The sequence below is a fragment of the Myotis daubentonii genome, chromosome 2 (assembly GCF_963259705.1).
Source record: "Myotis daubentonii chromosome 2, mMyoDau2.1, whole genome shotgun sequence".
Classification (NCBI taxonomy): domain Eukaryota; kingdom Metazoa; phylum Chordata; class Mammalia; order Chiroptera; family Vespertilionidae; genus Myotis; species Myotis daubentonii.
Window position 1 is genome coordinate 127,540,031 of NC_081841.1, and position 27,910 is coordinate 127,567,940.

The 27,910-nt window shown below is 40.0% G+C and overlaps 1 protein-coding gene across 2 annotated transcripts in view; it reads left to right on the forward strand.

The window, feature by feature from the left end:
- The window catches only part of COG6 (component of oligomeric golgi complex 6), a 119,588-nt gene that overhangs the window by 12,732 nt on the left and 78,946 nt on the right, over positions 1-27,910 (forward strand). For both annotated transcript variants that reach the window (XM_059684507.1, XM_059684506.1), the window contains exons 4-11: positions 3,390-3,448; positions 12,296-12,407; positions 16,201-16,283; positions 16,629-16,699; positions 19,619-19,712; positions 25,015-25,143; positions 25,222-25,313; positions 26,782-26,846. In XM_059684507.1, coding sequence (XP_059540490.1) covers positions 3,390-3,448; positions 12,296-12,407; positions 16,201-16,283; positions 16,629-16,699; positions 19,619-19,712; positions 25,015-25,143; positions 25,222-25,313; positions 26,782-26,846 — 705 coding nt within the window. The remainder of the gene's footprint in view (positions 1-3,389; positions 3,449-12,295; positions 12,408-16,200; positions 16,284-16,628; positions 16,700-19,618; positions 19,713-25,014; positions 25,144-25,221; positions 25,314-26,781; positions 26,847-27,910) is intronic.

Below are 27,910 nucleotides of genomic sequence, written 5' to 3' on the forward strand. Positions count from 1 at the left end.
CTGAAGATAAATTGACTAAAATTATTTTAGGGTAATCTTTACTAGTATTATTAAACATTAACTTGGAATTATTACCACAATTTATAAATGAAGAGTCGGGAAATAATACAGAAATTCTAATTGCATAACATTTTGCTCAAGTATCATATTTCAGTGATTAGTTGATGGTGGTGTTTGTAAGACATACCCTCTATTTAATAATTAATGAGGCTAAAAAGAAGCTAATAAGCATTTTATGATATTGATTTAGCAAAGCACTATTTTTCACACATATTAAAATATGTTAATAAGTTTTAGAATTAAAATATAATATTTTAAAAAATTGTACAAGGCAAGGTAAAGGATGGAAGTGGATCTTTAAAGCAAAATGACATTAGGAAAGATAAACATTTGAAGAAGTTATTGGATTTGAAGAGTAATAATTTTAGAAGAGTATCGTGGAAGCTATCCTGTTTGACACCACTCATTAAAAGTTCATGATCTGCTGAATTGTCTAGGTTTAAATCTATTTTCTTAAAAATATCTACTATTTCTTGGGCACTTAATCTGGTTGCAAGGAAAACAGACTCAAAATAGCTTCCCTAGAGATGGGGTGGGGCTCTGATAATGACTGAGGGGAGGTAGATAAATCCGTAAGAGAAAATGTCATTGACAATCTGGACTTGGCCTTTAAGAACCCAGAACATGGTGGTGGTTGGGGGCTGTTTTTAAATCTAATGCAGCTCTAGAAACGTTAGCAGCAGAAGTTTTCTTTTGGACTGACCCAGCATGAAAATGACCCCTAGCCACCTTCGTGTGTTTTTTTCTGGTATTCTCTCTTTAACAGACTGCCCTCCACTCTGTGTGTTTTTGTCTAAAATTTTCATATGTCTCTTTTTTCCCCAATTGACACCCCCCCCCCCCCCAAGCCATTCCCACCCCGGGCAAGCCCCCACTGGCCCAGTGTCTGTGTCCATTGGTTATGCTAATATGCATGCATACAGTCCTTTGGTTGCTCTCTAACCACCTTCTCCCCTGCCATTTGTCTCTGGATCGATTCTTGTTCACCAAATTATGTTGATCATTATATCCCACATATGAGTGAGATCATGTGGTATTTATCTTTCTCCGACTGGCTTATTTCACGTAGCATAATGCTCTCCAGTTCCATCTATGCTGTTGCACGTGGTAAAAGTTCCTTCTTTTTTATAGCGGCATAGTATTCCATTGTGTAGATGTACCACAGTTTTTAAATCTACTCATCTGCTGATGGGCATTTAGGTTGTTTCCAAATCTTAGCTATTGTAAATTGTGCTGCTATGAAAATAGGGGTGCATATATCCTTTCTGAGTGGTGTTTCTGGTTTTTTTGGATAGAGTCCTAGTACTTTATAATTTTTATAATTTCCAGTTACTAGTGAATTTATGTATATACTAGAGGCCGGGTGCACAAAAATTTGTGCAATGGGGGGGGGGTACCTCAGCCTGGCCTATGTTCTCTTGCAGTCTGGGACCCCTTGGAGGATGTCCACCTGCTGGCTTAGGCCCGCTACCTGGGGGATTGGGCCCAAGCTGGCAGTCAGACATCCCTCTGGCAGCCTGGGAGCCCTTGGGGGATGTCCACTTGCTAGGGGGGAGCAGGTCTAAGCTGCAGTCGGACACCCTTAGCGCTGCTGAGGAGGCGGGAGAGGCTCCCACCACCACCGCTGTACTGGCACCTGTCAGCCTGGCTTGTGGCTGAGCAGAGTTCCCCCTGTGGGAGCGCACTGACCACCGGGGGGCAGCTCCTGCATTGAGCATCTGCCCCCTGGTGGTCAGTGTGTGTCATAGTGACCAGTCATTCCCAGTCGTTCTGCTGTTAGGGTCAGTTTGCATATTACCCTTTTATTATATAGGATAGAGGCCTGGTGCATGGGTGGGGGCCGGCTGGTTTGCCCTGAAGGGTGTCCTTGGATCAGGGTGGGAGTCACACTGGGGTGCCTGGCCAGACTGGGTAATGGGATGATGGCTGTTTGAAGACTGGTCAAGGCCCCCCCCCCCCCCCCCCCCCACCGTGGGCGCCATCACCCCATGGAGGTTTGGCCAGCCTAGGTAAGGGGCTGATGGCTGTATTCAGGCTGGCCAAGCCCCCTTTAGAGTGGAGGGTCCCCACTGGGGTGCCTGGCCAGTCTGGGTGAGGGGCTGAGGGCCGTTTTCAGGCTGGCCAAGCCCCCTGGCAACGGAAGCTCCAAGCCTCTCCTTTTTTTTATTCTGGGATTTACTTACCTTCTATAATTGAAACTTTGTAGCCTTGAGAGGAGTTCAGAGCCGGCCAGGGCGGGCGGGAGAGAAGCCTCCTGCTCACTCCAGCTCCGTGGCCATGGCAAGCTGAAAGCAGGTATCTGGGGTTTATTTACCTTCTATAATGGAAACTTTGTTGCTTTAAGTGGAGCTCAGAGCCTCCGTGGCAAGTGGGAAGCTTGGCTTCCTCCATAATTGGGGCAACCAAGCCTCCTGCTTGCTCCAACTCCGTGGCTGCCGGCCGCCATCTTGGTTGGGTTAATTTGCATATAGTCGCTCTGATTGGCTGGTGGGCGTGGCTTAAGGCATAGCGAAGGTACGGTCAGTTTGCATGTTTGTCTTTTATTAGTGTAGATACTCTTGACTCAATATCCCCTCAAGGCTTAGACCCTCTGTCTCTTTTTGTCTTACAACCATTTGTTTCTTCTCTCATTAATAACTGCCTTATTTCAGGTCTTTGAGAGAATCTGTCTTTCGTTTTAATCCACTTTATAAATATTTGCCTATTCTTGGATAGAACACCTTATTTTTCAGGATTTTGCCCCTGGTTCTTTCAGCTCTGGCTTGTGGGAAGGGAGGACTGCTTGGTATGGAACTTGGTCAGGAGCAGCCTGTGTCTTTTAGGTAGGGCTGTTTCTAATCTTCACCAAAACTCTCTATGAGAGGTAGTTTTTATATCTCAACTCCCAAATTTTTATCTCTGTCTTGGCCATTTCTGATGAGTATTTCAGTGACTAAACTTACAACTCCATTTAGAGGTCTCATGGTGTCTCAACATGTGGATAACAAGTCATATTCTTCATCCTTAACTTGTTCTTCCAGTGCTTCTGTTTCACAAAAAGCATCACAAATTGTTAAATTCCTTAGTCAGCATCCTGATATCTTTTTCTTTCTTGTAAGTGTTAGTATGATGTATGTTTTGAGAACATTGAGTGAGTTCTTCTTGGTAAAGGAAGTATATGAGCCTTAAAACTTACGTTTTAATTACGACTCGAGTGTTTTTATAAACTTTTGAGTTCTGGAGTATGATCTCCTTTGCTGTAGGTCTAAACTCCAGTAAGTGGTAGTATCAGTTTTATGAAGTATAATAAAGTTGAAATGTACTGATATTAGGTATGTTTATAATTTTAGGCAGCAAAAGAACAGACTCAGGATTTGATAGTAAAAACCACTAAGCTTCAAGCTGAAAGGTAAGTTCTTCTTATATATAATCACCCTTTCATTAATTTGGAGGTTAAATGGAAAGAAAATTATAGACAAAACCAACTCAAATTTAAAACAAAATATTAAAAAACATGATTCAAAATTGTTATAACATATAAGGTTTAAGCTATTGTCCAACATTAAACTTGATATTGAGGTTAAGGGTAAATTTATTCCTTTTTTTGGAGTTGACGATGTGTTGTTTATTATTTGCTATAGGATTAAAAATGATTGCTATTTTAAATGTAGGTATATTTTTAACATATTTTTATTGATTTCAGAGAGGAAGGAAGAGAGAGAGAGAGATAAAAACATCAATGATAAGAGAGAATCATTGATCAGCTGCCTTCTGTATGCCCCCCACTGGGGATCGAACCCCAAACCTGGGCATGTGCCCTAACCAAAAATTCGAACCATGACCTCCTGGTTCATAGGTTGACATTCAACCAATGAACCACACCAGTCGGACAGTATTTTTAGATTAAAAAAAATTTTTTTTACAATCATTGTCTATTTTGTTTTTAACTATGATTTATTTTCTCTGGTATGTTCAAGAGGTAATTGTATAAATTCTTCTTGGAGTGGTTTACAAATAGGTATATTAATATTTGTTGACTCAATCAATACAATATGGAGTCATGTATCGTAGTGTGTATTATATTCTCTTGTAATTTATTGTTGGTTTCATTGAATCTTTTCTGCTACTAAATTGTGAGTTCCTTGAGAACAGTGACAATTTCTTTCCTTGTGTCTCCAGTGCCTAACATGTGGATTCAATTAAAAATTTTTGAGTGCATGGATGTGGAATGCAACTATTATAATATCAGGGAAGGAACATAAAATAAAAAATGAAAAATAAACACTATATTGGAGCTTATAACATACTAGAGGTCGGTGCACAAAAATTTGTGCACTCAGGAGGGAGGGGGGTCCCTCAGCCCGGCCTGTGCCCTCTCGCAGTCTGGGACCCCTTGGGAGATAACGACCTGCTGGCTTAGGCCCGCTCCCGGGTGGCAGAGGGCAGGCCCAATACCTAGGTGCAGCCCCTGGTCGGGCTCAGAGCAGGGCTGATTGGGGAGTTGGGGCGCCGCCCCCTGTCATGCACAGACCAGGGCGGATCGGGAGGTTGTGATGCCACCCTCAGTCACTCTCAGGGTAGGGCCGATTGGGGGGTTGGGGCACCGGCCCCTGTCACACTCAAGGCAGGGTCGATGGGGAGGTTGCAGCGTCACCCCCTGTCACACACAGAGCCGCAGGGCGATCAGGGGGTTGGGGAGCTCCGCCCTATCAGGCACAGAGCAGGGCAGATCAGGGGGTTTTTGCGCCTTCCCCTGTCACACACAGAGCCGCAGGGCGATCGGGGTTTGGGCACTGCCCCCTGTCACGCTGATCCCGGTGCCGGGAGGCCTCGCGGCTCCGCTGATCCCAGTGCTGGGAGGCATATTACCCTTTTACTATATAGGATAGAGGCCTGGTGCACGGGTGGAGGCCGGCTGGTTTTCCCTGAAGGGTGTCCTGGATCAGGGTGGGGGTCCCCAATGGGGTGCCTGGCCAGCCTGGGTGAGGGGATGATGGCTGTTTGCAGCTGGTCACACACCCTTCAGGGTGGGGGGTCCGCACTGGGGTGCCTGGCCAGTCTGGGTGAGGGGCTGAGGGCTGTTTTCAGGCTGGTGGGTGACTGAAGCTCCCAACCGCTCCTTTTTTTCTTTTTTTCTTTTTTATTCTGGGCCAGCTTTAGCTCTGAGGCTTGGCTCCAGCTCTTAGGCCTCCGCTGCTGAAAGCAGGTATCTGGTTTATTTGGGTTCTAAAATCGAAACACTGTTTCAACTCCAGCTCTGAGATGCTGGCTGGCTGAAAGCAGGTTTCTGGGGTTTTGTTTAGCTTCTATGTTTGTAACAATGTTTCAAACTGCAAGCTCAGAGGCCGGCAGCGGCAGGCGGGAAACGTTGGAGTCCTCTGTCACTGAAGCAAGCAAGCCTCATGTTCGCTTCATGCTTCCTGGCTGCCGGCCACCATCTTGGCTGGCAGTTAATTTGCATATCGCCCTGATTAGCCAATGGTAAGGGTAGCGGATGTACGGCTAATTACCATGTTTCTCTTTTATTAGATAGGATATGGGATTCTGATTAATGTCTACAGGAAGACATATTAGAACATTGTTCTTCTGTTCATATTTTCTCAAAACTAAGTAAGGTTATGATCATCATTTTAGTAAGCCTATCAGAGTATTTTGGCCTGGTATACTTTTAGCAAATGAAAATTTGTGACATTCTAGTATGCCAAGAACTACAGAAATGTTGTACCAAGTGGATTTTGTGTGAATGTATCTAAGGAAAATTACATAGCAGAAAGTATGATAACAAATTCCTGTGAGCTGTCAGAGAGGTGTTTTTTCCCCATTTTTAAATAAATTTTTAAATTTTTTTTTACATGAAACTTTGTTAAACAATTAGCTTTAGGAATAGAAATTCAATGGGCTTATTTGGATAACATATTATCCTCATTCAGACCGTAAATGTATACAGGGTATGAATATTTTTCTAACTGGTTTTGAAAAAGGTCAGTCATTGTGATAGCTGATGCTCTGACAGGTAAAGTTCAATGTAGAATTGTCTTCATAGAACTGCACCTTAACATTTCCCCTTAATATTTAGATCATTGATGGTCCAGAAAGACTAAATCTACATGATCATACTTCCATCTTTTTTAATACAATTGAAATAATTATTTATTATATACTAGGGGCCCGGTGCACGAAATTCGTGCACTGGGTGTGTGGGGGGGAGTGTCCCTCAGCCCAGCCTGCCCCCTCTCACATACTGGGAAGCCCTCAGGCATTGACCCCCATCACCCTCCAATCGCAGGATCGGCCCCTTGCCCAGGCCTGACGCCTCTGGCCTAGGCGTCCGGCCCGGGCAGCGGGGACCTGCAGTGGCAGCGGGTGGCGCCGCGATTGCGCGGGCTCCGCCCCTGCCCCTGCAGGATGCCTCTGGCTGAGGCGTCCGGCCCGGGCAGCGGGGACCCGCAGCTGCAGCGGCCCCGCGATCGTGGGCTTCGCTTTAGGTCCAGGCAAGGGGCCCCTAGCTCCTGAGACTGCCAGCTTCGACCGTGCCCAGCTCCCATCGCTGGCTCCACCCCTACTTCCTGCTATCACTGGCCAGGGTGGAAAAGGCACCTGATTCTCCGATCATGGCTGGGGGGCAGGGCAAAGGCGGCCCCAGGGCCGCCTTTGCCCTGCCCCCCAGCTCTTAGCTCCCCCCTGGGTTTCCGATCACTGTCAGTGGCAGGGGGCTTCTTCCTGGTTTCCCTTTCGCCTCCCTGCATTGTGCCTACATATGCAAATTAACCGCCATCTTGTTGACAGTTAACTGCCAATCTTAGTTGGCAGTTAATTTGCATATAGCCCTGATTAGCCAATGAAAAGGGTATCGTCGTACGCCAATTACCATTTTTCTCTTTTATTAGTGTTGATATTATTTCTTGTAAAAGCCCACGCGCCATTTCTCTCTGAACTGAAAAAAAATCTCCGGTGAATGTTTGTTTCTTTTTGAGGTAACTATATTAACATGGAAAGAATGTAGGCTTTGAGGACAAAAATCTGAGTTCTAATCTAAATCTCATTAGATTTTTTATTTTGTACAAGTTATTTTTATTTTTATTTTTTTTAAATATATTTTATTGATTTTTTTACAGAGAGGAAGAGAGAGAGATAGAGAGAGTTAGAAACATGGATGAGAGAGAAACATCGATCAGCTGCCTCCTGCACATCTCCTATTGGGGATGTGCCTGCAACCCAGGTACATGCCCTTGACCGGAATCGAACCTGGGACCTTTCAGTCTGCAGGCCGATGCTCTATCCACTGAGCCAAACCGGTTTCGGCAATGTACAAGTTATTTTTTAATCTCCCACGGCCTCAGTTTCCACCTCTGATAAAAGAGAATAATGTGTGTGTGATGATTAACTAATTTATATAGGTGTAGAACACTCCTGACATATATCAGGAAACTGTACTCCTCCATCCCCCTCCTCTTTTGTTAGATAAAGAAACCTGTTTAGCATAGCTTATTTCTAATAGGCTGTGGTGGCTAGCAAGCTTAGGCTCTTTTGTGCTTAATTGCAGTAGCTTTACTCAGCTATGTTATTTGCTTTCTCATTCTATCTGAATATTTCTTATTTTATTTTTTAGTAGTTTTTTGTTGTTGTTGTTGTTTTTATTCCTCACCTGAGGATGTTTTTTCATTGATTTCTAGAGAGAGTGGAAGGGAGGGAGATGGCGGGGGGTGGGGAGGGTGGGGGGGAGTGGAGGAACGTATGTGGTAAAATTAAAGAGTAGTATGATTTTATTATTAGAATTTATTCCGTCACTATTTTAAAAGTTGTGACCTGGAGATCCAAACCCTTGCTTTAGCAGTGTGGTCATTGTTAAGTATATTTTTGGGCCAAAACTTTTGCAGATTTAGAACCTATGGTTCAAAGTATTTATTTTAAAAGTCAACTGTGTCATTGGGAATTAACTTTAATGTTGTATGATCAAGATAAGTAATACTTAGGGGAACGGGGGACGGGAAGAGATTAAACAAAAATTTTATATGCATATATGCATTACCTATGGACACAGAAAATAGGGTGGCGAAGGCCTGGAGCGGGGCAGGAACCAGGTGGAGGGGGGCAATGGGGGCAAAAAGAGGGACATATGTAATAATCTCAACAATAAAGACTAAAAATAAATAAATAAAAATGCCATTGCTTTCTCACACCATGTAATTTTAAAAAATAAATGCACAGTATTAGAGACAATGTTAAACATTGAATTTGTATAAATATCAAATATATTTTTCAAATTTTTGGTAGAAATTTTAATAACCTTTTCTTCATAACTTTTAATATAAAAATGTGTACTTGAAATGTGTACTATCAATTGCTGATCAAGACATTTTAAGAATGAGCTCTTTGAATTCTTGATTGTAATCATCAAAGAAAACTTTGTTCACAGAAGTAAATAAAAAAAAGTATAAATGTTTTTATAATCCTTTTAAAGTTTACAAAAGTTGAAGACTAATAATTCTGCCTTTTCTTTAAATGTCAAATGTAATGTTCAAATTCTTGTGAGAATATAAATAAATGAATTTTGAAACCAAAAAAAAAAAAAGGTAATACTTGATTTGGTAAAAATAAAATCTATGCTAATAAAAGATAATATGCTAATGAGACTGGATGTCTTCTGAACAACCTTCCTGACAAAGCCAGGGGTGTGGCTGACCTGCAAACAGCCCTGGCCCCTTTCCCAGGCCAGCCCTGCCCCCCAGCGGGGACCCCCACCCTGATCGCGGGCGTAGTCGGCCAGCAAACCGCTGGCGGCCCCTTGCCCAGGCCACCCCATCCTAGCAGGGACCCCCACCCTGATCGGGGGTGGGGCTGGCCTGCAAACCCCGTGGCCCCTGCCCCAGCGGCCCCATCCCCCAGCAGGGACCCCCCCACACCGATCCGGGGACCCCTTCAGGGCAGGCCAGCTGGCCCCCACCTGTGCATCAGGCCTCTATCCTATATAATAAAAGGGTAATATGCAAATTGACCCTAATGACAGAATGACCAGAACGATCACTGGACCAGTCACTGTGAGGTGCACTGACCACCTCTTGGTTCCTTTCCCTGGCCAGCAGGCTCCAATTGCCTGAAGACCACCCATTGCAGGGGCAGGGCTGGCGAGCGGGCGGGAACAGCCGACCTCTTGGTCCCTTCCCCCGGCCGTCAGGCACCAATCACCCGATGGCAAGCGGGGAACCGGGGGTGGGTGGCAGGGGTCGGGGCCGGCTGCAGGCAGCTGGGGAAGATGGCCCTGATTGCAGGCCGGGCCTGGGGACCGTACCTGCACAAGAATTTTGTGCTCCGGGCCTCTAGTGAAACTATAAAAAGATTAATTTTCTTTGTGCCTAACGAAGACTCTAAAGATTCAAAAGAAGCTCCAAAAATTTTTTAGTTGAAATAGTTCATTTGTATGGTCTTAAAGAATTTTATGAAGTTTTATAATTACTTTAATCCTCTATGATAATGATTGGAGCTTTATCTAAGAGTATTAAACAGCTACAGGTGTCATTGCACATCTCCAGACAGTGGTTCTCAACCTTTCTAATGCGGCGAACCTTTAATACAGTTCATGTTGTGGTGACCCCCAATTTCATTGTTACAAATTGAACATAATTAAAGCATAGTGATTAATCACAAAAACAATATGTAATTATATATGTGTTTTCCGATGGTCTTAGGCGACCCCTGTGAAAGGGTCGCGACCAGCAGGTTGAGAACCACTGCTCCAGAGGCTAAAGCCCCCACTGGAACCTATGAGTACTACTACCTGCCCCAGTGGGGTCTGTGTCTTTCCACTGCCTATCGCCAATGGAATGTGCCCCTGCTTCCTGGCTACCCCTACCCACCACCCCCACCTGAGTTCTATCTAAGACCTCCCATAATGGACAGGGCCAGGGGATATGTGCAGCTCCCACCACCACCCTACCCTGGGCTCAGGGAACCACAGGTCAGCAGCCCTGATGTCCTCTCCACTCCTGCAGCCGAGTCAAGGCTGCAGAAGCAGCTGCTAGTGCCTATTACAACCTGGGCAACCCACACAAACTCTACATGCCCACAAACCAGCCCCTACCCCCCACCCATTACCCCTCTTCTGGAAGATAAAAAAATCCAGTAGACCCCTCACCTTCTGCCTCCTGCCTCTCATCCTCTTTCCTTTCCCTCCCCTAGGGGCCAAATCTGGAGTGAAGGGTGAAGGGTGATGGGGGTGGGGGTAGGGGTGAGGGGCTTGTTCTTCCCTGTCTGATTGCAAAACACCAGGAACTGGCTTTAACAGAAGGGAGGGGCTGCTTGCCTGCAGCTTCCCGCACTAGCCCAGAACTGACACTTGCTCAGTGCCCTTCCTTCTCAGAATCTCTGGGGCTCTCCGTGGGGTCTCAATGCCTCTCTCAGTTTCTGCCCTGTTCTAGTAGCTTCTACCCAAGGGGAGACTCTCTGGCCACCTCCGCCTCCGCATTCCAGCTCCCTCATTTTTTAGCCACTTTATCTTCAGCCTCAGGTCCTCCCGAGAACCCTGTCAGCCCTGATCACATTCTCTGCACTTACACTCTGGGCTGTGACTAGCCATGGAGGCCATATTCCACAGGACTGTCAGCCCACATTCCCTTGCCAGCTAGCCTCCTGCCCCAGTCACACCTGCCTTCTCTGCCCTGACCTTGGTCATTCTGTTGCCACCACAGTGTGACTTTTGGAGCTTTAACATGAGCTTCCAGGGGCTGGGTGGCATCAGGAACAGGCCTCTGAGGCGCAAGGAGGTGAACCTTCTGCTTCCTGCTAGTGTTTCTGGAATTTGTTTCCCATTGCCTTCTCTCTTTCCCCTCTCAAAGGGGCTTCTAGAATTCGAGAAGCGTGTCTGCCCAGCATGCCATTTGGGATGTGCTGGGTGGGCTGGAACAAATGCCCCTGACCCCTGGGACCTAACCGGGGTATGTGCTGACCACAACCTCTGGCAGCCCCGTAGCCTGCTCTCTTCCCTTTAAGCTTCATGCCTGGTTGGCAGTGTGCCCCTGGATGCACTCAAATGTGCTCTTATTTGCTCTTGGACTGCCATGAAGTGAGGAGATGGTTAAAGAGAATTCCCTATTTATTTGACCAAAAAATCCAGTTAATATATTAATGTGAAATACAAAATCTTTTAAAAAAAATATTAAAACCTATTAAGGTAAATTTTCATAATCAATAATATGATGATTAAGGACACATGCCATTTAAATCTATATCTTTAATAAGGTGATTTATGTTATCATTTGCTATAAATAGAACATTACTGCCACCTGGAAGAATTTTCCTTTTTAACTTTTTATGTTACTCAGCAGGAGTATTTGACTTTGTGAATTTAAAACCTCACAACCGAAGAGTACAAACCAAAGATGATAGATACATTGGACTATCTATACAAATAGTGTTAATACCTATATTTGTTCATTTTTTGGGGGTATTATTAGGTTATAGAATATTACTGCCTTGTGAATACTACTAAAGAAGCACTTAGAATTTTATTTATATATCTTCAAAGCTAAGATACAGAAGCCAGGAATGTTGAGGTTCTGCTCAGGTAGTTTGTATTCCTAACTTGCCTTTTGATGGTCACTCTGCTCAGTCCTTCAGGTCCTGGCAAGTTGCATTCCAGACTAGAGTTGGCCTTTTCCTAATTTTCAACTAGTCTAAATAGGTTGCAATCAGTTAATATATTTTAAAAGACTTTTTTATTACCATAGTGTACAGAAAAAGCCAGGAAGGCAAAAGTGAGAAGTGACTATATGTTTATAAGGAAATTAGTAAATGAGTTTTGGAGTTCTAGCTCTAACTGAAAATTAAAAAACAAAAAAAACAATATACCTGATTTTTGGTTGCTGTGTACTTCATGTGAAAACTTCAAAGCTTAGGAATTTTAATACTGAGAAGAAAATAGTTGAACATGGGCATATTTTTCTCCTGTAAGATAACCTTACTATTATAATGTGAACTATTTAAGTACTTGTAGGGACCATATGTGAACTCTTTTCTTCTTTTTTATAATTGTTAACTCCTTTTACTATGTGCAAGTATCTGAGGTAGAATGATATCAGCTAATTTTATCACCTACATACCTGATGAGCTTCCAGTATTTGAGGTAGAAATTATACTTTTAGAGATGTTGAGAATCTTTCACACCTTTATTTTAAAAGGTTAGTATGTTAGACATAATTTGTTTTAAAGCTATGCAAATGCACAATGTATTTGATTTTTATTATGTTTTTTGTTACTACAGTCAAAGATTAGAAATAAGAGCACAAGTTGCCGATGCTTTCTTATCCAAGTTCCAACTAACTTCTGATGAAATGAGTGTTCTCCGAGGTACAAGAGAAGGACCTATTACTGAGGTATCTTGCTTTTGTTATATTCATTTAAAGTATTGCAGTTACAGATGTCATTTTCAAGGCTTTATTTTATCATTTAAAAATGTTTGATTTGAAAATATTTTTAAATTTGGAAATTAAGATGCATATTTTAAATTGTTTTATTTTTTTCAAAGCAATACATATTCTTTTTAAAGGGCACAAGGCTTATAAAGAAAAGCTACATCACCTCTTCCACTCCTCCTTATCTCTAAGTCTTTTGTCAACCATTTCAAACCTGTTAATTGCTGCTTTTGTAAATTCTATATTCTAGAGCTATTATTAAAAAGAATTTGCTTTTAATGTAGTGGGGATGGAAAGGCAGTAAGTTATCCAATCAAAAGCATTTAAAGATTACTATTAGTTATGTGTACTAAATTTAGTGCCTGTTATTCTGGGGATGGGGGTGTACAGGATATTAGATCAATTATAAAGAATAAACTATATGTTCTTTCATTTAACAAATATGTTCTTTTAATTATCTCTGTTAACTATTTTTTATTGATTTCCTAACAAGAAGAGGATTTAGCCTCTTCCCCTCAGCCTCACCACCCCATACACGCGCACGTGCGCGCGCGCACACACACACACACACACACACTCTCTCTCTCTCTTTCCTTTGTACCTCACAGTACAGTAGCATGGCATTTTCCGTTTTCATTTCAATGACATTACAGTGATTACATATTCTTCATTTTACATTTTTTTGTCTTTTCTAGATTTGGAAATTCCTTATTTTTTCATCTAATTAATTTTTTAACCTATGCCATTCTTTTCAAATTGATATCCTGTCTAATAAAAGAGAAACATGGTAATTAGCCATACATCCTCTACCCTTCCCATTGGCTAATCAAGGCAATATGCAAATTAACTGCCAGCCAAGATGGCGGCCGGCAGCCAGGCAGCTTGAAGCGAACATGAGGCTTGCTTGCTTCAGTGAGGGAGGACTCCAACATTTCCCGCCTGCCACTGCTGGCCTCTGAGCTTGCAGTTTGAAACATTGTTACAAATATAGAAGCTAAACAAAACCCCAGAAACCTGCTTTCAGCCAGCCGGCATCTCAGAGCTGGAGTTGAAACAGTGTTTCAATTTTAGAACCCAAATAAACCAGATACCTGCTTTCAGCAGCGGAGGCCTAAGAGCTGGAGCCAAGCCTCAGAGCTAAAGCTGGCCCAGAATAAAAAAGAAAAAAAGAAAAAAAGGAGCGGTTGGGAGCTTCAGTCACCCACCAGCCTGAAAACAGCCCTCAGCCCCTCACCCAGACTGGCCAGGCACCCCAGTGCGGACCCCCCACCCTGAAGGGTGTGTGACCAGCTGCAAACAGCCATCATCCCCTCACCCAGGCTGGCTAGGCACCCCACTGGGGACCCCCACCCTGATCCAGGACACCCTTCAGGGAAAACCAGCCGGCCTCCACCCGTGCACCAGGCCTCTATCCTATATAGTAAAAGGGTAATATGCCTCCCAGCACCGGGATCAGCGGAGCCGCGAGGCCTCCCGGCACCGGGATCAGCGTGACAGGGGGCAGCGCCCAAATCCCCTGATCGCCCTGAAGCTCTGTGTGTGACGGGGCGGGGCCACAACCTTCCTATCCACCCTGCTCTGTTCCTGACAGGGGAAGGTGCCCCAACCCCCTGATCAGCCCTGCTCTGTGCCTGATAGGGGGGAGCTCCCCAACCCCCTGATTGCCCTGCGGCTCTGTGTGTGACAGGGGCCAGGGCCACAACCTCCCTATAGGCCCTGCTCTGTTCCTGACAGGGGAAGGCGCCCCAACCCCCTGATCAGCCCTGCTCTGTGCCTGATAGGGGGGAGCTCCCCAGCCCCCTTATCGCCCTGCGGCTCTGTGTGTGACTGGGTGCGGCGCCCCAACCCCCTGATTGGTCTGCTCTGTGTGTGACAGGGTGCGGCACCCCAGCCCCCCACCACCCCCCTTACGGGCCCTGCTCTGTGTGTGACGGGGTAGAGCCATAACCTCCCCATCGGCCCTGCCCTGAGTGTGACAGGGTGCGGTGCTCCAACCCCCTGATCCGCCCTGCTCTGTGTGTGACAGGGGGCGGTGTCCCAACTCCCCTATCAGCCCTGCCCTGAGTGTGACATTGGCGGCGCCCCAACCCCCTGATCGGCCCTGCTCTGTGGGTGATAGAGGGCAGTGCCCCAACCCCCCTCCCCCCAAGGGTCCTGCTCTGTGTGTGATGATGTAGAGCCATAACCTCCCCATCGGCCCTGCCCTGAGTGTGACAGGGTGCGGCACCCGAACCCCCTGATCTGCCCTGATCTGTCATGCTCTGTGCATGACGGGGTACGGAGCCCCGACCCTCCTGATGGGCCCTGCTCTGTGTGTGACAGGGGGCAGCGCCCCAAACCCCTGATCGGCCCTGCTCTCTATGTGACAGAGGTGGCGCCCCAACCCCCTGATCAGCCCTGCTCTGTGCGTGATGGGGGGTGGCGCCACAACCTCCCCATCGACCCTGCCTTGAGTGTGACAGGGGCCGGTGCCCCAACCCCCCAATCGGCCCTACCCTGAGAGTGACTGAGGGTGGCATCACAACCTCCCGATCCGCCCTGGTCTGTGCATGACAGGGGGCGGTGCCCCAACTCCCCAATCAGCCCTGCTCTGAGCCCGACCAGGGGCTGCACCTAGGTATTGGGCCTGCCCTCTGCCACCCGGGAGCGGGCCTAAGCCAGCAGGTCGTTATCTCCCGAGGGGTCCCAGACTGGGAGAGGGCATAGGCCGGGCTGAGGGACCCACCCCTCCCTCCTGAGTGCACAAATTTTTGTGTACCAGGCCTCTAGTAGAATTATAAGACCTCTCAAAATGCTAAACAACAGAGAAATGTTTTCTTTCCTTTTTTTTTTTTTTTTTTTTTACTTGAAAACATTCAGTTTTTCCAGAAAGGAATTTTTCATTCTCCTAACTGGGAGGAACTACAAATGTACACTTGCTGTCATTATTCTGGGGTCTGAGGGCAGGAAGACTTCTTAAAGTGCAGGTGGAGTCTCATGGAGTGGCTCTGATAGATGTCACTATTATCTTACAGTCCAGGCTGGAATGTAAGCAGTTATCTGTGGGTAGGGACATTACTTATTAGCCCTTGTAGTTTGAGGAACTTTGCACATTTTAAATATTTGACATCTCACCTTTTCTCTTCTTGGGAGAAATAATAAACTGTATTAGAGGGGATGTTTTTTATTTAAATTGAGTTCATCAAAGAAAAGTAACACATTTATTATTTTCATGTTTAGAACACTGTTTGCTTTTATAAACTAAGGCTCCAATATGTTTTTCTAAAATAAAAATACCTTGGAGTTCAGTATCTTCAGCTTTTAATATTTAATGAGCATCTTTTATACATCTAACTTTGCAGTCTACTCTTAGATGTGGGGACAAGAATGGGTATATAAAAGATATATAAAATATCATGTTAATGATAAGAAAGCCATGCTTAACTAAGTCATAAGATGTGCACTCCATAGCACATTTTTCTTTGTGATAATCTTTAGGTTTGCATTTCTCTTCACTAGACTATACACTTCCTCTTTATAAATTTTTCATCGATGGCAGCAGACAATTGGCATATAGTAGACATTGAATTAGTATATGTTTTGAAATTTGAATAAATATATTACACTTTACATGAAAATTTAGAGAAAGTTGAGATCAGTATAGAAAGCATCAGACTAGGGAAAGTATTTGTTTTTCCTTTGTAGTAATATTTCAGAGTAATGTAATTTTACCTGAAAACATGGACATTTTAAGATTGCATTCTTAATTTTAAAGGATTTTTTCAAGGGATTGGGAAGAGTAAAACAGATTCATAATGATGTCAAAGTTCTCTTGCGTACAAACCAACAAACAGCAGGGTGAGTAACCTTTTCAGTTCATAATTGCATTGCCTCTTATATTTCCAAAATTAAAAAAAGTCTAGGTTCTTTTTGAAAAAGTTTAATCTTTATGTGTCCTTGGGTAAGGAGGGAGTTATATCCTGATGTGCTTAGAGTAAAACAGCAATTGGGTAGCAAAGTGATGGTAATAAAATTTGACATTTGTTTAACTATAAAAAAATTGAAAATCATTCCATAAAATGATAAAAAACTAACATGATGTAACCAAATCATTCTGTAATTAAACCATATTTAGGTGCTTAGATGTAGCTGTTGGCTAAAAGTTTAAATTGTAAAGCATTTTTTATTTTTATTTTTTTTTAGTTTAGAAATTATGGAACAGATGGCCTTGCTTCAAGAAACAGCTTATGAAAGACTTTATCGATGGGCTCAAAGTAAGTGATTTCTTTCATGTGGTCTGGATTTGTGAATATCAGTGTTACAATATTTTTTATCTCACTTGGTCATTATTTGATATATTTTGATTTTAGTTATCAAAAAGTACTTTTAAAAAGAAAACAAACTTTACATCTGAACATATTTTCTTTATGTTTGTATTATGAACATTTAACATCAGTCAAGCAATATGTTGATTAAGGATGGAAATTAAAAAATAAAGTCAACATTTCTAGATTATTTTATCTAATTAGATTATTCTATCTAATCTAGACTACTTTATCTGATCTAGATTAGATTATTTTGTTTTTATGTGTGTAATATATTTTTATTGATTTCAGACAGGAAAGAAGAGAGAGGGAGAGATAGAAACATTAATGATGAGAGAGAATCATTGATCGGCTGCCTCCTGCACACCCCCCACTGGGGATGGAGCCTGCAACTAGGCATATGCCCTGACCGGAAATTGAACCCTGACCTCCTGGTTTATAGGTCAATGATCAACTACTGAGCCATGGTGGCCGGGCTAGATTAGATTATTTAATTTCTTTTTTTTTTTAATTATTATTTTTTAAAATCTTTATTGTTGAAAGTATTACATATGTCTCCTTTTTACCCCTATTGACCTCTTCCAGCCCACCTCTGCCCCCTGCCCCAGGCCTTCACCATCCTATTGTCTGTGTCCATGGGTTATGCATATATGGATACAAGTTCTTTGCTTGATCTCTTCCCACCCTCTCAACCTCCCCCGACTTTCCTCTGAGATTCTGCCATCTCGATTAGACATTTCTTGTTATTTACATAACTGTATTATAAATAGTGAATAATATTGTATTTCTGCTGTAACAAATTGCCACAAGCTAATGGCTTAAACCAATACAAATTTATTTGCTAGTAGTTCCACAAGTCAGGAATCATGTATGGTTCTCACCACACTAAAATTAAACTGTTGCCCTAGCTGGTTTGGCTCAGTGGATAGAGTGTTGGCCTGCAGACTGAAGGGTCCCGGGTTCAATTCCGGCCAAGGGCATGTACCTTGGTTGCAGGCACATCTCCAGTAGTGGGTGTGCAGGAGGCAGCTGATCGATGTTTCTAACTCTCTGTCCCTCTCCCTTCCTCTCTGTAAAAATTCAATAAAATATATTTAAAAAATAAAAAATAAAATAAATAAATAAAATTAAACTGTTGGCAGGGTTCTATTCATTTCTGGAGGCTCTGAGGAATAATCTGTTTCCTCACTTATTCAGTTTGTTGGCATAATTTAGTTCCTTGAGTCTGTAAGACTGAGGTTTGAGTTCCCTTGATGGCTGTCACTGAGGGTTTTTCCCAGTTTTTAGAGGCTGTTTGCATTCTTTGGCTTATGGCCTCCTCCTCCATCTTTAAAGCTAGCAGCAGAGGATGGAGTTACTCTCTTGTTTGAATATCTCCTGACTCTTCTATCTATATCTCTACTTCTTCTGCCAGCCTCTTCCACTTTTAGGTCCTATATGATTACCTTGGACCCACTAAGGAAATCTGGGGAAATTGCCCTTTTTTAAGGTGTATCACCTTAATACCATCTGCAGAGTGTCTTTGCTATGTAAGGTAAACTATCACAAGATTAGGGATCTTTGGAGGACCATTATTTTGCCTACCACAAATGGTTTATTTGCTTTAGTTTTGTTTAAAAATCTTTTAATAAGTTCTCAAAATTTCCTATTAAAACCAAAGAAGATAGTTAAGAGCAAGAATGGAATAGTAGAACAGAAATTTTAATAGGTGTTACCAACTGACTATTGAAGCAGTTGGGATTAAATCTCGTTAACTGGTAACACCTGTACTGTACTGTGAAAACCTGGTTCAGATGATTTATCTGGTTCAGAAGATTTACTCCAAAATGTGTTTCTTTTTCTGCCTTTCATGTTTGCACTGTTTACTCCTACTTTGAGTCTTGTCTCTTTCTCTCTTAATATACAAGTCCTACCTCAGTCTTCAAAGCTGAGTTTAGGTTTTACATCTTTCTGGAACTCTCCATGGCTACATTTAATCACAGTGACTTTTCCCCATTTCTGAACACTGTTGGGAAATATTTATTTGGCATTTAATAAGTTACTACTTATTATTACTTTTTGTATATGTATATTTTTGCTCTCTAGTTTCGATTTCTTTTTCAAAGGCCTCAAATTTCTTTGTGCTCTCATGACATCTAACATAGTGGTTCCAAACTGTGGGCCTTTGGCTCCTAGGAACTTTAAGATATCTCTATTTTCATACATGCATATGTATGAAACATATATGGGTGCTAAAAATACAATGCTAGTGTGAGGTCTTCATATCTTAAAGGTTGGTATTTCTGAAACAAGTTTGAAGTTCTTTAAACATAGTGAACTCTTAATAGGTATTTAATGATAATATTAGAATATTAAAATGAAGAAAATTTGGTGTAGGGATTTTTAAAACTTTTAAAATGATATTCTTATTAATATACATTATCCATTTAAACATTTTAAGTATATGCTTAAAGATTACTCCCAAGGGAAGGAACTTTGTAATATATATGTATATATTGTGTGTGTGTGTGTCTGTGTGTATATTTTTAATACTCTTCCCCTCTTGCCTTGAACATTACTGTGTTATTCACTGAATATTTTTTCATTGATGCTTATTTTAGAAATATAGTTTTTTAAAATAATAATAAAATGTAAGTTTGGGGTGTACCAGGTCGCATATGTGGTCATTTAAAGTTATATAAATACTTAAGCTTAAATTTTTAGTTTGGTTGACAGCATAAACCAGTTCTTGATAGACATATTCTCTAGGTTTTCCCAAGCATTTTAAAAATGCAATATTTGCTATAGAATTTAGACTATGATTGTACAACAGACATAATAAGACCTAACTTTAATTTAACAGAGGTTCTAATGTTAATTATTTTTCAGGTGAATGCAGAACATTGACACAAGAATCATGTGACATATCTCCAGTATTAACTCAGGCAATGGAAGCCCTGCAGGATAGACCTGTCTTATATAAGTAAGTGACTTTTTCCTAATTAAAAAAGAAAAGCCCTACTTTTGTTTTTATAATGCACCTTAACTTTTGGTATTATTAAATACAGTAGTTTGAGTGATACTTGTAATAACTTACAATGATATTTTAATCCCATATTATGTCTATATCAATGCTTAGCATTGGTTTATTTGCATATTATATGCTAAAGAATGAAAAATGGAGGGGAAAACTCAGGTGTTCCTGTATCTAGACTACCTCTTATATTTATGTAGAGGCTAAGGGGCTTTTCCCCATTCTGTCATCTTATTAACTACCTTGGAATTGTGACTAAGACTCCTGTAGCAACACTATCTTGGAGAGAAAGAGGTCAAATAGAAGACTGAGAAATGAAAAAAGGGTCCAGGTCTTTGATTCTGTAACTTATGCCAGCCAAGAGATAAGTGATAATGTATAGAAAAGAACATATGCATTACTAACTTGTTTACATATTTTTATTAATCTTCATTTTAATTTTATTATTTTATTTCTCATCCTATGTAATAAAACTCTAATATGCAAATCGACTGAACAATGGAACAACCGGCAGAATGACTGGTCACTATGACATGCACTGACCATCAGGGAGCAGATGCTCAATGCAGGAGCTGCCCCCTGGTGGTCAGTGTGCTCCTACAGGGGGAGCACCACTCAGCCAGAAGCTGGGCTCATGAATGATGAGTGCAGTGGTGGTGGCAGGAGCCTCTCCCCACTCCACTGTAGGTGGGCGGTAAGGAGCAAGGGGTCCTGGACTGTGAGAGTCCCAGAAAGTGAGAGGGATGTCTGACTGCCGGCTTAGGCTCGATCCCCCCCGGGGATCGGGCCTAAACTGGCAGGTGGACATCCCCCAAGGGGTCCTGGATTGCGAGAGGGCACAGGCTGGGCTGAGGGGACTGCCCCCCCCCCCCCCGCAAGTGCACGAATTTCATGCACTGGGCCTCTAGTATAAAATAAAAGGAAATACTTTTTATTTTTAATGACTGGAATAATATGAAAAAAGGGAGACCAAGTGAGGAGTTATAATTCAGGAGACAGAAAGGAAGTGGACTTGTACATACACATTGAATCTTACTCTGAATCATGCCTTTCAGATGCTAGTAATATTTTACAAGATTTCCCATTACTCTGCTTTCTGATTGGAACATTACTTAGCTTGTAATAAGGTTCTAGAACACAAATGCTGGGACAGCTGTGTAAAAATATCATTCCACTCTTGTGTTAAGCAGAATTGTAAGTGTTAGAGATACAACATCAGTGAAACACTGCTCTCAATTTGCTTTAGTTTATGAAGCCAGATATAAACACATCCATTTTATGAATATACTAGTTGCTGTTCTAGAGGTCATGTTTCAAGTATTCTGTGGTAAGAGATAGGGATGAACAGTAGGGAAAGTTTCCTCTGGAAACTAGGTAAAGTGAGTTCTGAAGGTTGAATAGGCATTTTCCAGAAAGAATGGGAGCAGAGAACATCCTAGGTTGAGAGAACAGCAGCTGCGAAGATGCAGATTAAGAAAGAACATGCAACTTTGAGCAGTCGTTACAAAAGCTTGCACTGGTCATTGGGTTAGTAGTAAGAGCCGGACCATAATAGCCGTAAATCTTGTGCATGTACATATGATCAGCTAATGTTCACTATGGGTCACCAGCTTTTTAGATTATATTTACTTTGAAATTTGTTTCCTAGCTTCTTCACTTTAAGGTATTGGTGTTTGGTTATAAGTCATTTAGTACCTAAGACATTTGATGTTTGATTTTAATAAGTGTTACATTGCCCACAGATTCATGTTTGTTCACAAAGTCAACCTTTTTTTAAACAAAAATGCCGTTGTATTTGGACATTTGAAAAGGTCAACTGACTTCTATAAATATATTTTCACTAAATTTTGCTTTTTGATCAACATTTGGAAAGGAGCAATACTGTTTAATGGCTTAGAAGGTGTGTGTGTTCTGAGTTACATTTTTTGAGAAGACTTTGCTTGCACCTTTATAAGCTTCTGTTTCCTTAGCTGTAAAATGAGGATAATATTAGTACCTATCTTACAGGTTCTTGGGAAGATTAAATTATATTTTTCACTTAAGGTGTTTAGCATAATACTTTGCTCATCACTAAATATTAGCTATTATTTTTATTTTGAAAAGAGATAAACTGGAAAGTTGTCAACTAAAAAGGAATGTTTTTAGGGTCTCCATGACAGCCAGGCAGAAGCTTGAAGGACAAAGAATAGAGCTATAATCAAGAGGAAAGATGATTTTTCTCTGAAGGGCACATGCCAGGGAATAGGGAGACAATAGTGCAGATGAAGCACTTGGAAGATGAGTGAGAAGGGAGGATTTTAAGACCAGTTGATTACCATAAGATGAGTGCTGAAAAAGAAAATTGGCCTTTCATTAAGTAATCGTGTATCTTCAAAGTGGTGGATTCTTTAAATTTAGCACAAACTTAATGTATCATGTTAACCACCAGATGGCATTATATGAACTTTATTTAAGTAATGTACACTAGCTTTACTTTTCATTATTTTGTCTCAGATGTGTAGGTATCATGTATAAGAAAAATGTCAGTTATTGAAGTCCTTAGGGAAAGTTGCCATACTCAGTTTTTGTTAGTGATATATAACTGGAATGCTAATGCATTCTTAACTTTTGAAATTTCTTCAAAATACAGAAATTTCTTCAAAATGAAATTTATTATATGTGGAAATGAAAAAAAAAGATGTCTTCTTTTCTTTGGTAAACCTTCAGAATATAAATATAAAGAATGTAATAAGTACAGTATTGATTTTTCTTCATTCTTTCTGTATTTGTTACATTTCTTAGGAGGCTTTTATACTGTTCTTTTATCCTTTAATTTGTTATTGAACAAAATTTTTCATCTTTTAATTTGCTTTTTGACCATAATTTTTCTTTTTCACTATAGCTAGATATTATAAAAAATGGGCATTTTAATTTTACTAGAGGCATTTTAGAATATTTACATAATTTTACATTCACCTTTGTAAATGTGCATTTTGAATTTTTGGCCTTTGTTGGAAAAGAATCTGGTTTTGGTTAAAGAAGTTTTCTTCTATTTCTGGGAAGAGATGTTTCATGTTTACAGATATCATTGAAGGTTTATTGTAGCTTACATTATTCTTGCTTCAGATTATGTCTATTATTGCAATTGGATTAACATTAATATTGTTTATTGATATTTTATAGAGTTATACAGATTAGATTCCATGGTTTGTGGGATTTGATAATTCCCCCCTTCTCTTTTAAAATGCCAATAGTTTCTAATATAACTTTTGATCAGATTGTTGGGTTCTGAGGGTGAGGATTAATTTTCTATATTTAAAAAGTTGAAAGGTTTTGAATTTTGTTTTGTGATAAGTAGTCATTTGATCAAAAGTCACTTAATGTAATTGGTGATTATTTAAAAGGGGTGGAGAACGTCCGGCCCTCGAGCCGTATAAGGCCCCTGAAATCATGTGGTCTGGTCCTGCAAAGGCATTAGGGGTGAGTTAATTAAATGTTTGACCAAATATAGCAGGCTAATTTTTAAGTTGATAATTTTGTATGGTCTGCAAATGATGTTCTAACTATCCAAATTGCCCTTGACAGAAAATAGGTTCCCTACCCCTGAGTTAAAAGAATGCAGTCTTTACACTAAAACATTGAGAATTTAAGAGCATGAGGGGAAAAATAGAAATTTTTGTTCTAATTTGTTTTATAAAATAGAAAGTGAATGCAAGGCAGTTGTACAGTTTAACAAAACTGAGCTTGATATTGTTTCCATCTTGACATATTGCTAGTATGTCATTGCAGGGAATTGCAAAATCAGTTTAACAGAATGCAAACACATACAAAAAACCATGATCTGGTTACTGCTGAATGGTCTTTTAAAAGGTTCAGATTCCTAAAAATTTATAGTTATTGATCACTTCACTACGCTTTCACTTTTATTTAAAAATATTTTTTCTTCCAGCTTGTGTTAAAAAAATGTATTCTATTAAAAAATCAGTAGCATATTTAAGAAAGCAGAATAGCTGAAGGAATTAATTCTTTGGAAACCTTTGTGAAATCCTGGTAGCTTTAGTTTATATGTACAGTAATAAAATAATTCTTAATATTTAGTCTATTAGAACACTGCCTAAGCATTTATAAGTTAATGGATCTAGAATCTGCTGCCATTGGACTGTGAAAAAAATTTTGTTTTCTGTGTACTTTTAAAAAAGAAAGAACTTTCATTTGGGTGATGGGTGTAAGGAATAGTGGTGATAATGGGAAACAAAGGGAGATTTTAATCAAAGAAATGGGTACTTGTGTCAACTACAAGCCATCCTATAATTTCACCCCAAATTGTTTGCTCTCCCATTTCAGAGTTTTCCTTCTCTAAAATTCCCTCACCTTAGAAAGCCTCTTCCCCCTTTTTCAACTAGAATTGATGACATGTAAACATATGTAAACGAAAGTTATTTGCTATGTATGCTAAGGTGATCAGTAAATTTAAGAAACATATATTTACTAGTGGAGTCAAAATAAGCTTTTAAATGTGAATAGTATGTTTTGGACAAATTTGGTGGTAGGTTGTGATAATATGTATAAAGGAGAGGTTTTTAATGTAGAAGGAAAAAGCTTGTACTAGTAGTTTGGATTGCAGAGTTGTAATTGGCCCTGAGAATTAGATAATATGGCCTTATGTGAACAGTGGAGCATCATGTTTGGACTAGGAGGATAATGAAACCTGAATAGTCCAAGATTTCTACCTTAACCTTGATTTTTACTTTTACCTAATTCATTGCTTTTAAAAAATATTTTTATTGATTTTTAGAGAGAGGGGGAGAGGGAGAAAGAAACATTAATGTCAGAGTGAGACATCAATCGGGTGCCTCCTGCATGCCCCCCCAGGATTGAGACTGCAACCCAGGCATGTGCCCTGACCAGGAATCAAAGTGTCAGCCCTTCAGTGCACAGGACAACGTCCAATCAGCTGAATCACATCAGCCGGGGCTCTACTGCCTTTTTTTTTTTTTTTTTTTTTTTTTTTTTTTTTTTTTGCTACTGCTCCTGTGATTAATCCCAGATCCCAGCATTCTTTCTTAACAGTGGTGAAGTTGTATACTTTTAGATTGAATTTTCATTGTGATACCGTGTTTCCTATATTTTCCTTGTTTAAAAACAGTATTACTTAAGAGAGTTGTGTAAAGAAGCTTTATAGATGTCTTGCTTATCTTAGAAATTGCATGAATAGTTTGATATAAACATTAGGAAGAAAACAATTATTTTTTATATTACTTGTTTCTTCTAGGTATACCTTAGATGAATTTGGAACAGCCAGAAGAAGTACAGTTGTCCGTGGATTTATTGATGCTCTTACAAGAGGAGGCCCAGGAGGTACACCTAGACCCATTGAAATGCACTCCCATGACCCTTTAAGGTATGGTAATCAGACAATATTGGAATATTTGATGGTTTTCTGAAGGGAATCTTTACTAATATTTAGTTTTTTCATTAGATATGTGGGAGATATGTTGGCTTGGCTCCATCAAGCTACTGCTTCTGAAAAAGAACACCTTGAAGCTCTCTTAAAGCATGTAACTACACAAGGTGGGCCCTCCAATGGTATTGCTAATGTCTAAATATATAAAATAACACAAGACTTCTCTGTTTCTATACTTACTGATGACTCCTTCACGGGGATAAGCGTTTCTCACCTACAAGGTACAATAAGCATCCTAATTAAATTTCCTCTTCCTGTTTTTCTTTTTCTCCTAATAAACTTTCTTCTCTATCCCCTTTATCCTTGTCACACAACTGTTCACACCTTTATAGTGGACCCTTCCATATCAAATCTGGAGTCCTCTGCTTTTCTTTTAAGGCACTGCTTTAGCATACATTATCTCAGATCTTCCATGCCACATCACTTTAAAGGCAATTTAGGTGTGAGTAAGCTGACTAAGTGACTTGGTCATTAAGCTGCTAATTCTTTGACTCCTACTAACCAACCCTTCTTTTAATTCTCATGTGAGTTTTAAAGTTTTTTGCATAATTAACTATGTACTAAATGTATTTAAAATTTTGGTTTCAATTTCAAGGAAGAAAAATTACTATTTTTGAATTGCTAAAGTCTTTTGTTCACAGAAGTTCAGATCTTTGTTTTGACTACCTGAAGTTGAATGTCATAGAGGGGGCTAATGGTTAGTTAAGATATTCTGTTATTGATAGGCAGTGAAGAGAATTATTGTCACTGGAATCACTTTTGTTTTGCATAGCTTGGGCCCTCATCATTCTGGTTCAGCACATGATCTGCACAAGAGGCCATTGTACAAATTGGTGATAAGACTTAACCTCCTCATTTTTAACTATTTGGTATTCCAGCATATTTGTTAGATAGACACAAAGTCTGAACTTTTTAAAGTTGGTTTCTGTTATCCTTTAGTACCCAGTTTAAGAAAATGTATTTCTTAAAAAATGTTTCAGAAAACTTAATATGAGAGACAGTGTTAAGACCTGAGAAGAAAATAGTTTGGAGTTAGATGAAATAGGTTATTCTATGGGAATGGCTTAATTCTTCTAAGCCTCGGTTTTACCATCTGTAAAAATGAAGGTGGTTATAAGCAGTAAATGTCAAGTACCTAGTACAGAGCTTGATTAATAGTACTTAGTAAATTTTAGCTTTTCCATTAGATTGCAAGGTGTGGTTTCCATTTTTCTCACTGCCTAGAATAAGGTGGTTGGAGAACAAATGCTAATAAATCTTCACAGTGCTTCCTTCAATTAATATCTTTTACACTCTCCTTTGACTCATATATTTACTTTTTCACAAAAAAAATGTGTTCACTTTATCAATCACTAAATTAATCAATTTGTTAGTCAAATGAATTAACTAGGCTCTAAACTCAGATATTAACATAATTAATAATGGCCTAAGGGATATTGAACTTAATAAAATATGATTATATTTATTTCAAATGTTTGTTGTTAGTGCCATTAATCATATGTAGTATTTTTTCAGTTTTTTGAAAGTGAAATGTAATATGGAAAAATTTTTGAGTTATGTTATAATTAATTGTAGGTGTTGAAGAAAATATTCAAGAAGTTGTTGGGCATATCACTGAGGGGGTGTGCAGGCCTCTAAAGGTAAAACATTTTGTTTTTATGTATGTTATATGGTATCTGGTTAAATTATGCCCTTATTCTTATGAGTTTAAACACACTGATAACAGCCTGAATTAAAGCTGTAATTTTGTCAAATTAACACAGTATTGTACATAATAATGTATATTTAAAAATAATTATTGTTAATTTTCTAAGAAAGAAAATTTGAGACGTTCTTAGTTTGCATATGTTGATTTATTTTTACCTATTATGTTTCCAATAGTAATTTGTCAATCCCTTGAATTGAAGTAACTAATTTCTGAACACTTAACAGATTTACTAACAACTTTTCCATTTATTTTATTGCTTCAAGTATAGTAAACTTTTGTGATAGCAATAAATAATAAATCCAAGGATAAAATAATAAGTATGTGTTATTATCAATACTATTTGTAGTACAGGAAACAGAATTTGAAGTCAAAATTAGAATTCCCACTTTGCAACTTAGTTGTGTTCACTTGTTCAAATTGTCTAACTCTTCTGCACCTTAATTTTCTCACGTTAATAAACCTGTATAGAAAAATATCTACCATCAAGGGGTGTAGGGATGAACTGAGAAAACTGTAGATGAAGTATGTAGTTCTTGGCTTCTATAAGGCCTGCAATAGATGTTGTTTTTCTTTATTAAAGAGTAATTTGCAATTGTTGGTTTATTTTTCCTTGTTGACTGATTTCAGTTTACTGTATAGACATTGAAATCCAGAAGTGTCATGATTTATTCTTACCAATAATCAAACCCTGACCTCAGTGGTTAAGGTTGATGCTTAACCAATGAGCCACTTTGGCTGGGCTCATTATTCTATTGATTATTTCTGGTAGCAACTGCTTTAAGCCAAATTCTGTAGATAAGCAATTATTTTTTTGTAGAGTATATCTGTTAAAGTATTTTTGTTATTTTTCCATCCTCTATCATTTAATATTCTGAAATCTTTTATTTAGAAGGGATTTTATGATTTCTGCCACAATAAAGTTTTATTATTTTTAATGCTTTCTTTAATATAATGATTAGTGAAGAAAAGTTATGCTTTTAAGAAATGTTTAATATT